The 12,848-nt window shown below is 50.5% G+C and overlaps 1 protein-coding gene across 1 annotated transcript; it reads right to left on the reverse strand.

Annotated features, from left to right (window-relative positions):
- Nucleotides 1-6,344: 6,344 nt before the first annotated feature.
- On the reverse strand, nucleotides 6,345-12,610 carry LOC113224066 (collagen alpha-3(V) chain-like). Its single transcript, XM_026453357.1, has 6 exons — nucleotides 12,562-12,610; nucleotides 11,746-11,956; nucleotides 11,523-11,635; nucleotides 9,641-9,709; nucleotides 7,431-7,670; nucleotides 6,345-7,337 (listed from the first exon to the last, which is right to left on the reverse strand). The coding sequence occupies exons 1-6, from the start codon at nucleotides 12,607-12,609 to the stop codon at nucleotides 7,191-7,193; spliced, it is 828 nt and encodes a 275-aa protein (XP_026309142.1). The 5' UTR covers nucleotide 12,610; the 3' UTR covers nucleotides 6,345-7,190.
- Nucleotides 12,611-12,848: the final 238 nt, after the last annotated feature.

Below are 12,848 nucleotides of genomic sequence, written 5' to 3' on the forward strand. Positions count from 1 at the left end.
GGCTCATACTTATAATCTCAACACTTTGGGAGGCCAAGGTGGGAGGACTGCCTGAGGACAGGAGTTTGAGACAAGCCTGGACAACATAGCAAGACCCTTTCTCTACAAAAAAATTTGAAAATTAGCTGAGGACGGTGAAGCACACCTGTAGTCCCAGCTACTCAGGAGGCTGAGTCAAGAGGGTTGGTTGAGCCTAGGTGTTGGAAGCTGCAGTGAGCTATGATCATGCCACTGCACTCCAGCCTGGGCAACAGAGCAAGACTCTTTTTCAAAAAAATAAAAGGCAGAGGTCAGGAGTTCGAGAACAGCCTGGCCAACACAGCAAAACCTCCATCTCTACTAAAGATACAAAAATTAGCTGGGTGTGGTGGCACGTGCCTGTAGTCCCAGTTGCTCGGGAGGCTGAGACAGAAGAATTGCTTGAACCCAGGAGGCAAAGGCTGCAGTGAGCTGAAATCATGCCACTGCACTCCAGCCTGGGCAACAGAGCAAGACTCTGTCTCAAAAAATAAATAAAATAAAATAAAATAAAATAGGCCGAGCGCAGTGGCTCACACCTGTAATCCCAGCACTTTGGGAGGCTGAGGCAAGCGGATGACCTGAGGTCAGGAGTTCGAGATCAGCCTGACCAACATGATGAAACCCCTCGCTACTAAAAATACAAAAATTGGCTGGGCATGGTGGCACACACCCATAATCCCAGCTACACAGAAGGCTGAGGCAGGAGAATCACTTGAACTTGAACCCGGGAGGCGGAGAGTGCAGTGAGCCGAGATCGGGCCATTCCACTCCAGCCTGGGCAACAAGAGGGAAACTCTGTCTCATAAAATAAAATAAATAAAATCATAGGCAAAGAGCGGTGGCTCACGCTTGTAATCCCAGCACTTTGGGAGGCTGAAGTGGAGGATCACAGGGTCAAGAAATCGAGACCATCCTGGCCAACATGGTGAAACCCCCTCTCTACTAAAAATACAAAAAAATTAGCTGGGCATGATGGCACGTGTCTGTAGTCTCGGCTACTTGGGAGGCTGAAGCAGGAGAATCGCTTGAGCCCCAGAGGTGGAGGTTGCAGTGAGCCGAGATTGCACCACTGTACTCAAGCCTGGGCGACAAGAGCTAAATTCCATCTCAAAAAAAAAAAATAATAATAGTTGGCTGGGCGCAGTGGCTCACACCTGTAATCCCAGCACTTTAGGAGGCCAAGGCGGGTGGATCACCTGAGGTCAGGAATTCGAGACCAGCCTGACCAACATGGTGAAACCCTGTCTCTACTAAAAATACAAAATTAGTCGGGTGTGGTGGCACATGCCTCTAATCCCAGCTACTTGGGAGGCTGAGGCAGGGAAATCGCTTGATTCCGGGAGACAGAGGTTGCAGTGAGCCGAGATCGCCCCATTGCACTCCAGCCTGGGTGACGGAGCAAAACTCCATCTCAAAATAATAATAATAATAATAATAATAATAATAATAAAGGATAATAGTAAAATAAATATAAATAAAAGGAATGGGAGATATTGAAGTGGACTGTGATAAAGAAAGAGAATACATAGGCCAGGCGCGGTGGCTCACACCTGTAATCCCAGCATTTTGGGAGGCCGAGGCGGGTGGATCACGAGGTCAGGAGATCGAGACCATCCTGGCTAACACGGTGAAACCCCGTCTCTACTAAAAATACAAAAAATTAACCAGGTGTGGTGGTGGGTGCCTGTAGTCCCAGCTACTTGGGAGGCTGAGGCAGGAGAATGGCATGAACCCAGGAGGCGGAGCTTGCAGTGAGCCGAGATCATGCCACTGCACTCCAGCCTGGGTAACAGAGCGAGACTCTGTCTCAAAAAGCAGAAAGAAAACAAAGAAAGAGAAGAAAAGAAAAGAGAAGAGAAGAGGAAAAGAAAAGACATGTAAAGTGCTGAGCCCAGGGACGTAGTTTTGAAAAACAGCAACGGCCAAAATTCCCTTAAGAGAGAGGACTTTGTTTAGCAAAATTTTTTTTTGTGTTTTGTTTTGTTTTTTTTTTTTAAAGAGATGGGATCTTGCTATGTTGCCCATGTGGACTTGAACTCCTGGGCTCAAACTCACTTCAGATCTCTTGCCTTAGGCTCCTAAATAGCTGGGGTTACAGGTGCATGTCACCATGCCCAGCTCTGTTTAGCAAAATCTGTTGATGGTCTCATGCCCAGCTCTGTTTAGCAAAATCTGTTGATGGTCTTCACCACTTTCTAGTTCTAGACTTTGGATAAATTATTCCACCTTTCTCTGTTCCTCAGTTTCCTTATCTGCACCATGGAGATAATAGTAGTACATCCTTCAAAGGTTGTTATGTGGGACAATTAAATTAATCGAGGTAAAACATTTGATGAACAGTGTCTAGCATATGGGTAATAAATGGCAAATATGATTATGCTAGTTGAGGCCAGGCATGTGTCTCACGCCTGTAATCCCAGCTCTTTGGTAAGCTGAGGCTGAATGATCCCTTGAGCCCAGGAGCGTGAGACCAGCCTGGGCAACACAGGGAGACTTTGTCTTTTTTTTTTTTTTTTTTTTTGAGACAGAGTCTAGCTCTGTCGCCCGGGCTGGAGTGCAGTGGCTGGATCTCAGCTCACTGCAAACTCCGCCTACCGGGTTTACGCCATTCTCCTGGCTCAGCCTCCCGAGTAGCTGGGACTACAGGCGCCCACCACCTCGCCCGGCTAGTTTTTTTTGTATTTTTTAGTAGAGACGAGGTTTCACCGTGTTAGCCAGGATGGTCTCGATCTCCTGACCCCGTGATCCGCTCGTCTCGGCCTCCCAAAGTGCTGGGATTACAGGCTTGAGCCACCGCGCCCGGCCTTTTTTTTTGGCATGCGCCATCATGAGACAGAGTCTTGCTCTGTCACCCAGGCTGGAGGGCAGCAGCGCAGCCTCGGCTCAATCTTGGCTCACTGCAACCTCCGCCTCCCCCGTTCAAGCGATTTTCATGGCTCAGCCTCCAGAGCAGCTGGGACTACAGGCACAAGCCACCAGGCCCAGCTAATTTTTGTATTTTTAGATAGAGACAGGGTTTCACCATATTGGCCAGGCTGGTCTCAAACTCCTGATCTCGTGAACCACCCGCCTCGGCCTCCCAAAGTGCTGGTATTACAGGTGTTAGCCACTGTGCCCAGCCGAGACACTGTCTCTTAAAAAAAAGTTAGCAAATTGGCCAGGCACGGTGGCTCATGCCTGTAATCCCAGCACTTTGGGAGGCCGAGACAAGCGGATCACGAGGTCAGGATATCAAGACCATCCTGGACAACATGGTGAAACCCCATCTCTAGTAAAATACAAAAAAATTAACCGGGCATGATGGCGCATGCCTGTAGTCCCAGCTACTAGGGAGGCTGAGGCAGGGGAGTTGCTTGAACACGGGAGGCAGAGGTTGCAGTGAGCCGAGATGGCGCCACTGCATTCCAGCCTGGCAACAGAGTGAGACTCCATCTCAAAAAAAAAAAAAAAAGTTTAAAAATTAGCTAGGCGTGGTGGCACATGACTATAGTCCCAGCTATTTGAGAGCCTGAGGTGGGAGGATCAATTGAGGCCAGGAGTTGGAGTCTGCAGTGAGCCCGGATCGCACCGCTGTACTCCAGCCTGGGTAACAGAGCAAGAAAAAAATGCTCTAAAAAAAACATGAATGAACGAATCACCAACCTCTGGGCACCAACAGTCTTCATGGAGTCAGGACTCTTAGCAACCTTCGTTCAATGAATGAGGACCAGTATTCAGGTGGCATTAAAGGGCTGGTGGCAGGAGTAGTAGGGCGAGAGCCTTGGGTTTGAGGGAGAAAACTGACCCCAATCCAAAGTTTCTACCCACCCAATCCCACCTGACCCAACTCAACTCATACTGTTTCTCCATCACTCCTAACTAAACTCAATCCAACAGTGCCTATCAACTGATGAACAAATTAGCCAAAGGTGGGAGATGACTGAATATTACTTTGCAATAAAAAGGAATGAAATACTGATGCATGCTACAAATAAACCTGGAAACCAGCCGGGCACTGTGGTTAATGTCTGCAATCCCAGCACTTTGGGAGGTTGAGGTGGGTGAATCACTTGAGGCCAGGAGTTCAAGACCAACGGGGCCGACATGGTGAAACCCCGTTTCTACTAAAAACACAAAAATTAGCCAGGGGTGGTGGTGTGTGCCTGTAGTCCCAGCTACTTGGGAGGCTGAGACAGGAGAACTGCTTGAACCCTGGAGGGGGAGGTTGCAGTGAGCCGAGATCGTGCTACTGCACTCCAGCCTGGGTGACAGAGTGAGACCTTGCCCCCAAAACAAAAAAACTCCTGGAAACCATTTGGCTCAAAATCCCAGACACAAAGGGTCATATATTGTGTGATTCCATTTATTTTTATTTATTCCTTTTGTTTTGTTTTGTTTTGTTTTTTGAGGCGGAGTCTTGCTCTGTCGCCCGGGCTGGAGTGCAGTGGCCAGATCTCAGCTCACTGCAAGCTCCGCCTCCCGGGTTTACGCCATTCTCCTGCCTCAGCCTCCGGAGTAGCTGGGACTACAGGTGCCCGCCACTTCGCCCGGCTAGTTTTTTGTATTTTTAGTAGAGACGGGGTTTCACCGTGTTAGCCAGGATGGTCTCGATCTCCTGACCTCGTGATCCGCCCGTCTCGGCCTCCCAAAGTGCTGGGATTACAGGCTTGAGCCACCGCGCCCGGCCTGTTTTGTTTTGTTTTTAGAGACAAGGTCTCACTCTGTTGCCCAGGCTGGAGTACTGCGGTGTGATCATAGCTCACGGCAGCCTCCAGCTCCTGGCCTCCAGTAATTCTCCTGCCTCAGCCTCCTGAGTAGCTGGAACTGCAGGTGTGCACCACTGTACCTGGCTAAGGTTTTTTTTTTTTTTATTTTTGTAGAAATATGGTCTTGCTATGTTGCCTAGGCTGGTCTGGAACTCCTGGCCTCAAGCGATCTTCCTACCTTGGCCTCCCAGAATGCTGGGGTTGCAGGAGTGAGCCACCTCACCCAGCCTGATTCCATTCATATGAAATGGACATTTCAGTCCAGAAGAGGCAAATCCTTACAGACAGAAAGCAAATTCGTGGTTGCCTACAGCTGGGAGGTTGGAAAGACATGCAGAGTGACCACTAATGGGTATAGGATTTCTTTTAATTATACAGCTTAAATGGGTGAATTATATGGTATGTGAATTCTATCTTAATAAATCAGTTAAAAATATACTTCAAACCAACATCTAAATCCTAATTCAAATCATCCCAAACCAAACTTTTTTTTTTTTTTTGAGACAAGGTCTTGCTGTGGTTTCACCCAGGCTGGAGCACAGTGGTGCAACCTCAGCTTACTGCAATCTCCACCTCCCAGGCTCAAGTGATTCTCCCACCTCAGCCTCCTGAGTGGCTGAAACCACAGGCATGCTCCTCCATGCCCAGCTAATTAAAAAAAAATTTTTTTTTTGTAAAGAGGCCAAACTTCTGGTTTAAGCTGTCTTGGGCCTCCCAGCCCAAGCTGACAATTCTCAACTTTTCCTCTAGGAGCCTGGGTGAATAAATAGGCCTATCATCTCCAGTGAGTCTCATTAAAATTGGATTCCCAAAAGACACACCTAATTAATACAGGTGGTGACAGGTACATCAGATGAGACAAGAGCCAGATCCCAAGAGAGATATGGGCCACATCAGATGAAAGAGATCAAGAGCTGGGTGAGGTGGGTCATGCCTGTAATTTCAACAGCTCAGGAGGCTGAGGTGGGAGGATCGCTTAAGGCCAGTACTTTGAGACCAGCCTCGACAACAAAGCAAGACAACCTCTCCCTACACACACACACACACACACACAAAACAACCTAGCTGGGTGTGATGGTGCATGCCTGTGGTCCCAGGTACTCAGGAGGCTGAAGAAGGAGGATCACTTGAGTCCCAGAGTTGGAGGCTGTAGTGAGCCATGATCACGCCATTGCACTCCAGATTGGGCGACACAGTGAGACCCAGTCTCTAAAAATGAACAAACAAGGGCCGGGCGCAGTGGCTCACACCTGTAATCCCAGCACTTTGGGAGGCTGAGGTGGGGGATCACCTGAGGTCAGGAGTTCAAAACCAGCCTGGCCAACAAGGTGAAATCCCATCTCTACTAAAATTACAAAAATTAGCTGGGCATGGTGATGCACACGTGTAACCCCAGCTTCTAGGGAGGCTGAGGCAGGAGAATTGCTTGAACCTGGGAGGCGGAGGTTGCAGTGAGCCAAGCTTGCACCACTGTACCCCAGCCTGGGCGACACAGCGAGACTGCGTCCCAAAGATAAATAAATAAAACAAAAATAAAAACAAGCAAAAAAATTTAAAAAAGAAATACAGAGACGAAAACACAGTTCATCAGTTTATTCTCAGATGTGAGATGCAAATTATGCCCTATGGCCTGGCGGTGGGGGGGCCGGGCTTGGGCTGGAATCTCTCATCATATCCCAGCCTTCCCTAAGGAGGAAGCAGATGAAATCTACAACAGGGGGGATTTTCCCTTTTAATACAGACCCAGGTATAAATAGGGCAGCACCATTAGGATCCTGATTCCCCCCCACCATCTTGGTCCCCGATTCACCTGGCATGGCAAAGTGAGCCTGGGGAGGTGGGGGGCAGGGGGAGGGGATTTGCAGAGCTGGGCTGAGGCAGGAGAAGAAACATACAGCTCAGTCAAGGGAAGTCCCACTTCCCTCTGTAGTCTGACTTTAGTCCTTTCACCGTGGAAGTGGAAAGGATCAAAGGGGGTGGGGGTCCCAGCCTGGGATCAGGAGACATCCAGTGCTTAACTCTGGGGAAGGGTAGCACCAAAAGGTGTGAAGGGCAGCGACGGAGGAGTGAGGAGGCAGGCGTTGGGGAATGGGGAGGCTTTTGTTCATCAGCTCTGAGTTAGAAGCTCATTGCATGGGGGTTCAAGAGGTGGGGAGGTGACGCTTGGGGGGGGAGGGAGGGGAGAAAGAGCCAGACTGCAGTATGCCACCTGGAATGGGGTGGGAGGAGGCTGGACCCTTGGGCCAGGGAAGCCCAGCCCCCAGCGCCCTGGAAAGGAGAAGGAATGACTGACCGTGATGAGCGAAGTCACATCCCATTGGCTCCAGAGTCACAGGTAACGATAAATACGGTGGCTTCAAGGCCTCAGCACCAAAGGCACCCCATTCTGGGGCTCCCTCACGGTCCCTCCCACCCCGGACACTCTCAGCTGCTGAAGCAGACGGGGCCCAGTTCAAACCCAAACTTCTGGTTCGTCTGGCCAAAGTCAGTGGCCGCCACATCCCACAGGGGCAGAAATCCCGCTCGAGAGGAGCTGAATTCGAAAAGGGTCTTCGTCTGTCCTTTCCGGAGCTGTCCACAGAGAAGATAGAGATGGTGAGTTATGGGGAGGGTGGCTGAGGTCTTGCCTCCCCTCTCCAGCCGGCCACTGCCCCACCCTCTTACCCGGCAGCCATCCTGGGGGACGCTGACGGTGGCTGCTGTGGTCTGGTTGAAGGACAGCTCCTCTCCATTGGTGCCAAGGAAGCGGACGGAGCGGCTGTGGTCACCCGTGGCTTCGTCCAGCCAGGCAGCCGCATTCTGGCAGGAGTAGGTGAGGTTCTGGCGAGCTGTGGCACTCAGCAGTTTCAGGAAGTTTAGCTGCACGACATTCACTGGGGACCCGTCGGCGTCCACGTAGGAGAACTGGTGGGTGGAGGGCAACGCAGAGGGTGAGGGGCTCCATGAGCCTCTTTCGGCAGAACCCACCCCTTGGGAATCTCCATCCACCAGCAGACAACCCACCCCTCCCATGTCGCCATCTCTGAAAAGGTCCCACCAGCCACCTGGAGATCCCTGGCAGAATCCCAAGAGTCACCTGCACATCCACTCTGTCCACCTCTCCATCCAGTAGGTCTCCATGCCCACCCCATATGACTTCCCAAATTTTGATTGCTTCATCCACCAATCCAGGGTTTTAACACACCCAACCCCACCCGGAAGTCACAACTCTACCTCCACTCTTGTGAGCCACTGGATCTAGAGAGCTCACTGTCTCCTGAATACCCGATTTCTGCCCTGTCCAATATGGCAGCCATGTGTCTTGAAATGCGGCCAATTTGAAGGAGGGGCTGTTTTTTACTTTATTTAATTTTTTTCCCTTTTTTGGTGAGTGGGGGTTGGGGTCTTGCTCTTTTGCCCAAGTTGGAGTGCACTGGCACAATTCTGGCTCATTCCAGCCTCCATCTCCTGAGCTCAAGTCATCCTCTCATCTCAGCCTCCCAAGTAGCTGGGACTACAGGTGCACACCACCATGCCTGGCTGGGATTTTTTTTTTTTAACTTCATTTAATTTTTTTTAACTTAAAAAAATTCATAACTAGTGACTGAGCTTTAATCCAGTTATCAGAAAGCTTATGTTTGGAACAACTTGAGTCTGAATCTACTTTTTTTTTTTTTTTTTTTTTTTTGAGACGGAGTCTCGCTCTGTCGCCCAGGCTGGAGTGCAGTGGCCAGATCTCAGCTCACTGCAAGCTCCGCCTCCCGGGTTCGCGCCATTCTCCTGCCTCAGCCTCCCGAGTAGCTGGGACCACAGGCACCGCCACCTTGCCCGGCTAGTTTTTTGTATTTTTTAGTAGAGACAGGGTTTCACCGTGTTAGCCAGGATGGTCTCAATCTCCTGACCTCGTGATCCACCCGTCTTGGCCTCCCAAAGTGCTGGGATTACAGGCTTGAGCCACCGTGCCCGGCCCTGAATCTACTTTTTGAACTGTTGTTCAATGGTTTTATGAAATCTAAATATAGATCAAATATTCCCAATAAAATTTAGCATTTAAATTGTGATGTACTATAAATGTAAAATCTCCATCAGATTTTGAAGAGCTAATATGAAAAAAATACAAAATATCTTAATAATGCTTTTTCTCTTTCTTTCTTTCTTTCTTTCTTTCTTTCTTTCTTTCTTTTTTTTTTTTTTTTTGAAATCTCACTCTGTTGCCCAGGCTGGAGTACAGCGGTATGGTTTTGGCTTACTGAAACCTCCACCTCCTGGGTTCAAGCGATTTTCCTGTCTCAGCCTCCCAAGTAGCTGGGATTACAGGCACGCACCACCACACCTGGCTAATTTTTTGTATTTTTAGTAGAGATGGGGTTTTACCACATTGGCCAGGCTGGTCTCGAACTCCTGACCTCAGGTCATCCGCCCACCTTGGCCTCCCAAAGTGCTGGGATTACAGGCATGAGCCACTGTGCCCAACCATGTGACTTTTTCTTTTTCAAATTCACCAGATCCTGTCTTGACTCTGAACCTTTGCATATGCCATTCCCTCTTCCTGGAACACTTGTCCGTGCCCTTCCTAGCTTGCTAACGCAGTGCATTCTTTAGGCTTCAGATGAGCTGTGATTTCTACCAGGAAGCCTTCTGGTCTTTCCAACAAACACTCCTCTGAATTTCCACCATGCCCTGTGCTTCCCCTGTCCTGGCACCATCATTCTCTACGGCAATTGACTGCCTGTTACATATCTGATGCTGACACCTCACCTCCAGCTTGTGATCCCTAGGAAGGTAGAGGCAAGTCTATCCTGTTCATCTCACCTCTCAGAACCCATCCCTCAAACCCACCTGCTGGTTCCTATCAATTTTCATGCCACTCCCCACCTTGGCCTCTGGTGACTCACCTTCTTCCCTCGACGGAATGTGCTATACCAGCCTCCAGGCTTTTCCTTGGACCAGGAGGCCAATTTCACCTGGAGGAGAAAAGCGAGGGTCACTGTAGCTGATGCCCTTGGTGCCACCTAGATCCCATCTGCATTTACTTCCTCACATCGTAGGCTGCTGTGATTATGTCAGGATGTTCTCTGGCTTCTGGGATGGATGGGCTCTGCCAGTGCACAATGGGGGAAAGGGGTTCATGCCCCTGAGGCAGCCCTCACCCAATGACTGATGGGAGTTGGTGGATAAATACCCCAGCTCCCTCGCCTCCAAGGGAGATAGCTCTCAGGTGCCTGTGCTACACAGTCTCCCAGGGCTCCCCAGTGGGATTGAACTCTGGGTCCCTAGTGGTACCATTTTATTTTAATTAATTAATTTATTAATTAATTTTTGAGACAGGATCTCTCTGCTGAAGTGCATGACACAATCATAGCTCACTGCAGCCTCAAACTCCTGGGCTCAAGTAATCCTCCCACCGCAGCCTTCCAAGTAGCTAGAACTACAGGTGTACACCCCCATGCCCAGCTTTTTTTAATTTTCAAGACATGGTCTTGTTCTGTCACCCAGGCTGGAGTGCAGTGGTGTGATCACTGGCTCACTGCAGCCTCGACTTTCAAAGTTCAAGCAAACCTCTGACCCCAGCCTCCTAAGTAGCAGTGAAACCCCATCTCTGCTAAAAAAAAAAAAAAGAAAAGAAAAAGAAAGAAAGAAAGAAAGAAAGAATTAGCTGGGTGTGGTGGTGCATGCCTGTAATCCCAGCTACCGGGGAGGCTGAGGCAGGAGAATTGCTTGAATCTGGGAGGCAGAGGTTGCAGTGAGCTGAGATCATGCCACTACATTCCAGCCTCGGAGACAGAGCCAGACTCTGTCACACACACACAAAAAAAAACAAAACCGTTCACTGATACTTGTTTTTGCATCAGTATCTGAATTGCACAGCCACTCTATGAAGTAGATATTTTCTTTCTTTTTTATCTTTTCTTTCTTTTTTTTTCTAGACAGAGTCCCACTCTGTCGCCCAGGCTGGAGTGTAATGGTGCAATCTCGACTCACTGCAACCTTTGTCTCCCAGGTTCAAGTGATTCTTCTGCTTCAGCCCCCAAGTAGCTGGGATTACAGGTGCCCGCCACCATGCCCAGCTAATTTTTGTATTTTTAGTAGAGACGAGGTTTCACCATGTTGGTCAGCCTGGTCTGGAACTCTTGACCTCAGGTGATCTGCCCCCCTTGGCCTCCCAAGGTGCTGGGATTACAGGCATGAGATACCATGCCCAGCCTATTGATTTCTTTTGGAGTTTTCCTTCTTTGTCTTCCCATGGAAGGTATGGATTCCAGAAAAGCAGAGAGAGTTTTCTTTTTCTTTCTTTCTTTCTTTCTTTCTTTTTTTTTTTTGAGACAGAGTCTTGCTCTGTCACCCGGGCTGGAGTGCAGTGGCACATCTCGGTTCACTGCAACCTCCACCTCTAGGGCTCAAAAGACCCTCCCACTTCAGCCTCCAGAGTACCTGGGACTACAGGCTCACACCACCATGCCTGGTCAACTTTTTAATTTTTGTAGAAACGGGGTTTTGCTATGTTGCTGAGGCTGATCTCGAACTCCTGACCTCAATCGATCCTTGCACCTCAGCCTCCCAAAATGCTGAGATTATAGGCATGTGCCACCACCTGGCCTTATATTTTTTTCTTTTTGATCCTCTGCAGTAGTCCCAGCTCTTGAGACAGGACTTGGCATACAGTAAGTGCCAGTTGAAGGAAGGATAATGTCCCAGACAAGGTGGGTGTGGGTGTGGGTGTGGGAAGCAGGGGACAGCCCTTCCTGGGGGAGGGGATGAGAGGTTTGGGGCACTCACGATCTCGAACTTCTTGTCAGGATAGAGGCAGGTCTCTCCTCCCGCCGTGAAGTTGCAAAAAACCCTGAACGAGTCCCGCGCGCAGCCCTGGTTGGGGTCAATCCAGTATTCCCCTGCCGCAGAACCAGGCAGGGTGGGTGAGTCCGGTTGGGACCCGATGGACCCCAACCCCCCCACATCCCCAACCTCCGCCTATCCAAGTGGCGGGGGGACCGGACCTCACCATCAGGCAGGTGCGGGTGGTTGCGGTGCAGCTCGTGGCACACGAGGCCCGGGCGCTCCGCAGTGCCAGGAGGACGCCGCAGCTGCTCCAGCTCCAAGCTCAGCGATGTGAGCGAAGCCAGCACCTCCTCCAGGCCGCCCTCCACGACTGGGAGTGGGACTGGGACGAAGCGCCGGCGCCGGCGCAGCCCATGCAGCTCGGCAGGGGGACCCTGGGCGTGGGGGATGGGGACGGAGGAGAAGAGAGGGGAGATGGGGGAGGGAGAGACCGGGAGAAAGAGAGACAGGCAGAGATGAAGAGGCAGAGAGACACAAATGAGAAAGAGGAGGGAGAGAGATAAACAAGGGGCAGAGACAGAGAAAGGAGAGATAAGCAGGAAGGGAGAGACACACAGGAAAGAGAGAGATAGATTCAGAGATGGGGAGAAGCCAAGTTGTAAGAGGACAAAAGAGAAAACGCAAGAAAAGCAGAGACAGAGGGACAGAGAGTGGGGAGAGAGACAAAAGATGAAATAGTGGCGCAAGTATCAAGACAGAGACAGATAAGAAAGATGGAGAGAGCCAGGGAGGGAGAGATGGGGTCCGAGAGACAAGACCCAGGTCAGAGCCCCCATGGGTGTTCCCCCAACCCCCACCTCCAGGCCAGACCTTCCCTGGGGTTTTGTAGGGAACTACCCTCTTCACCTACATCCTCTGAACACCTAGTGTGTGCCTGGCCCAGTGGTGGGCACGAAAGGACCCTCTGGGGACACCCAGACATAGTCCTTGCTCTCCCCCCAGGTTTTGGTGCCCAGCCCCCTCTCCCTGTGGAACTCACCGGGGGGCCTGGTGGGCCTGCAGGTCCGGTGTCTCCACGGGGGCCCATGGACCCCTGTAGGGAGAAGTCACTTGGAGAATGAACTCTGTCTATGGAGACCCTTCCCACCAACACTCACACACACACGCACTCACACTTCACACACACACTCACACTCACACACACTCACACGCACACTCACACACACGCACACACTCACGCACACTCACGCACACACTCACACGCACGCACACTCACACACACACACTCACGCACACTCACACACACGCACACACTCACGCACACTC

Source organism: Piliocolobus tephrosceles, unplaced genomic scaffold (assembly GCF_002776525.5).
Source record: "Piliocolobus tephrosceles isolate RC106 unplaced genomic scaffold, ASM277652v3 unscaffolded_43561, whole genome shotgun sequence".
NCBI lineage: Eukaryota > Metazoa > Chordata > Mammalia > Primates > Cercopithecidae > Piliocolobus > Piliocolobus tephrosceles.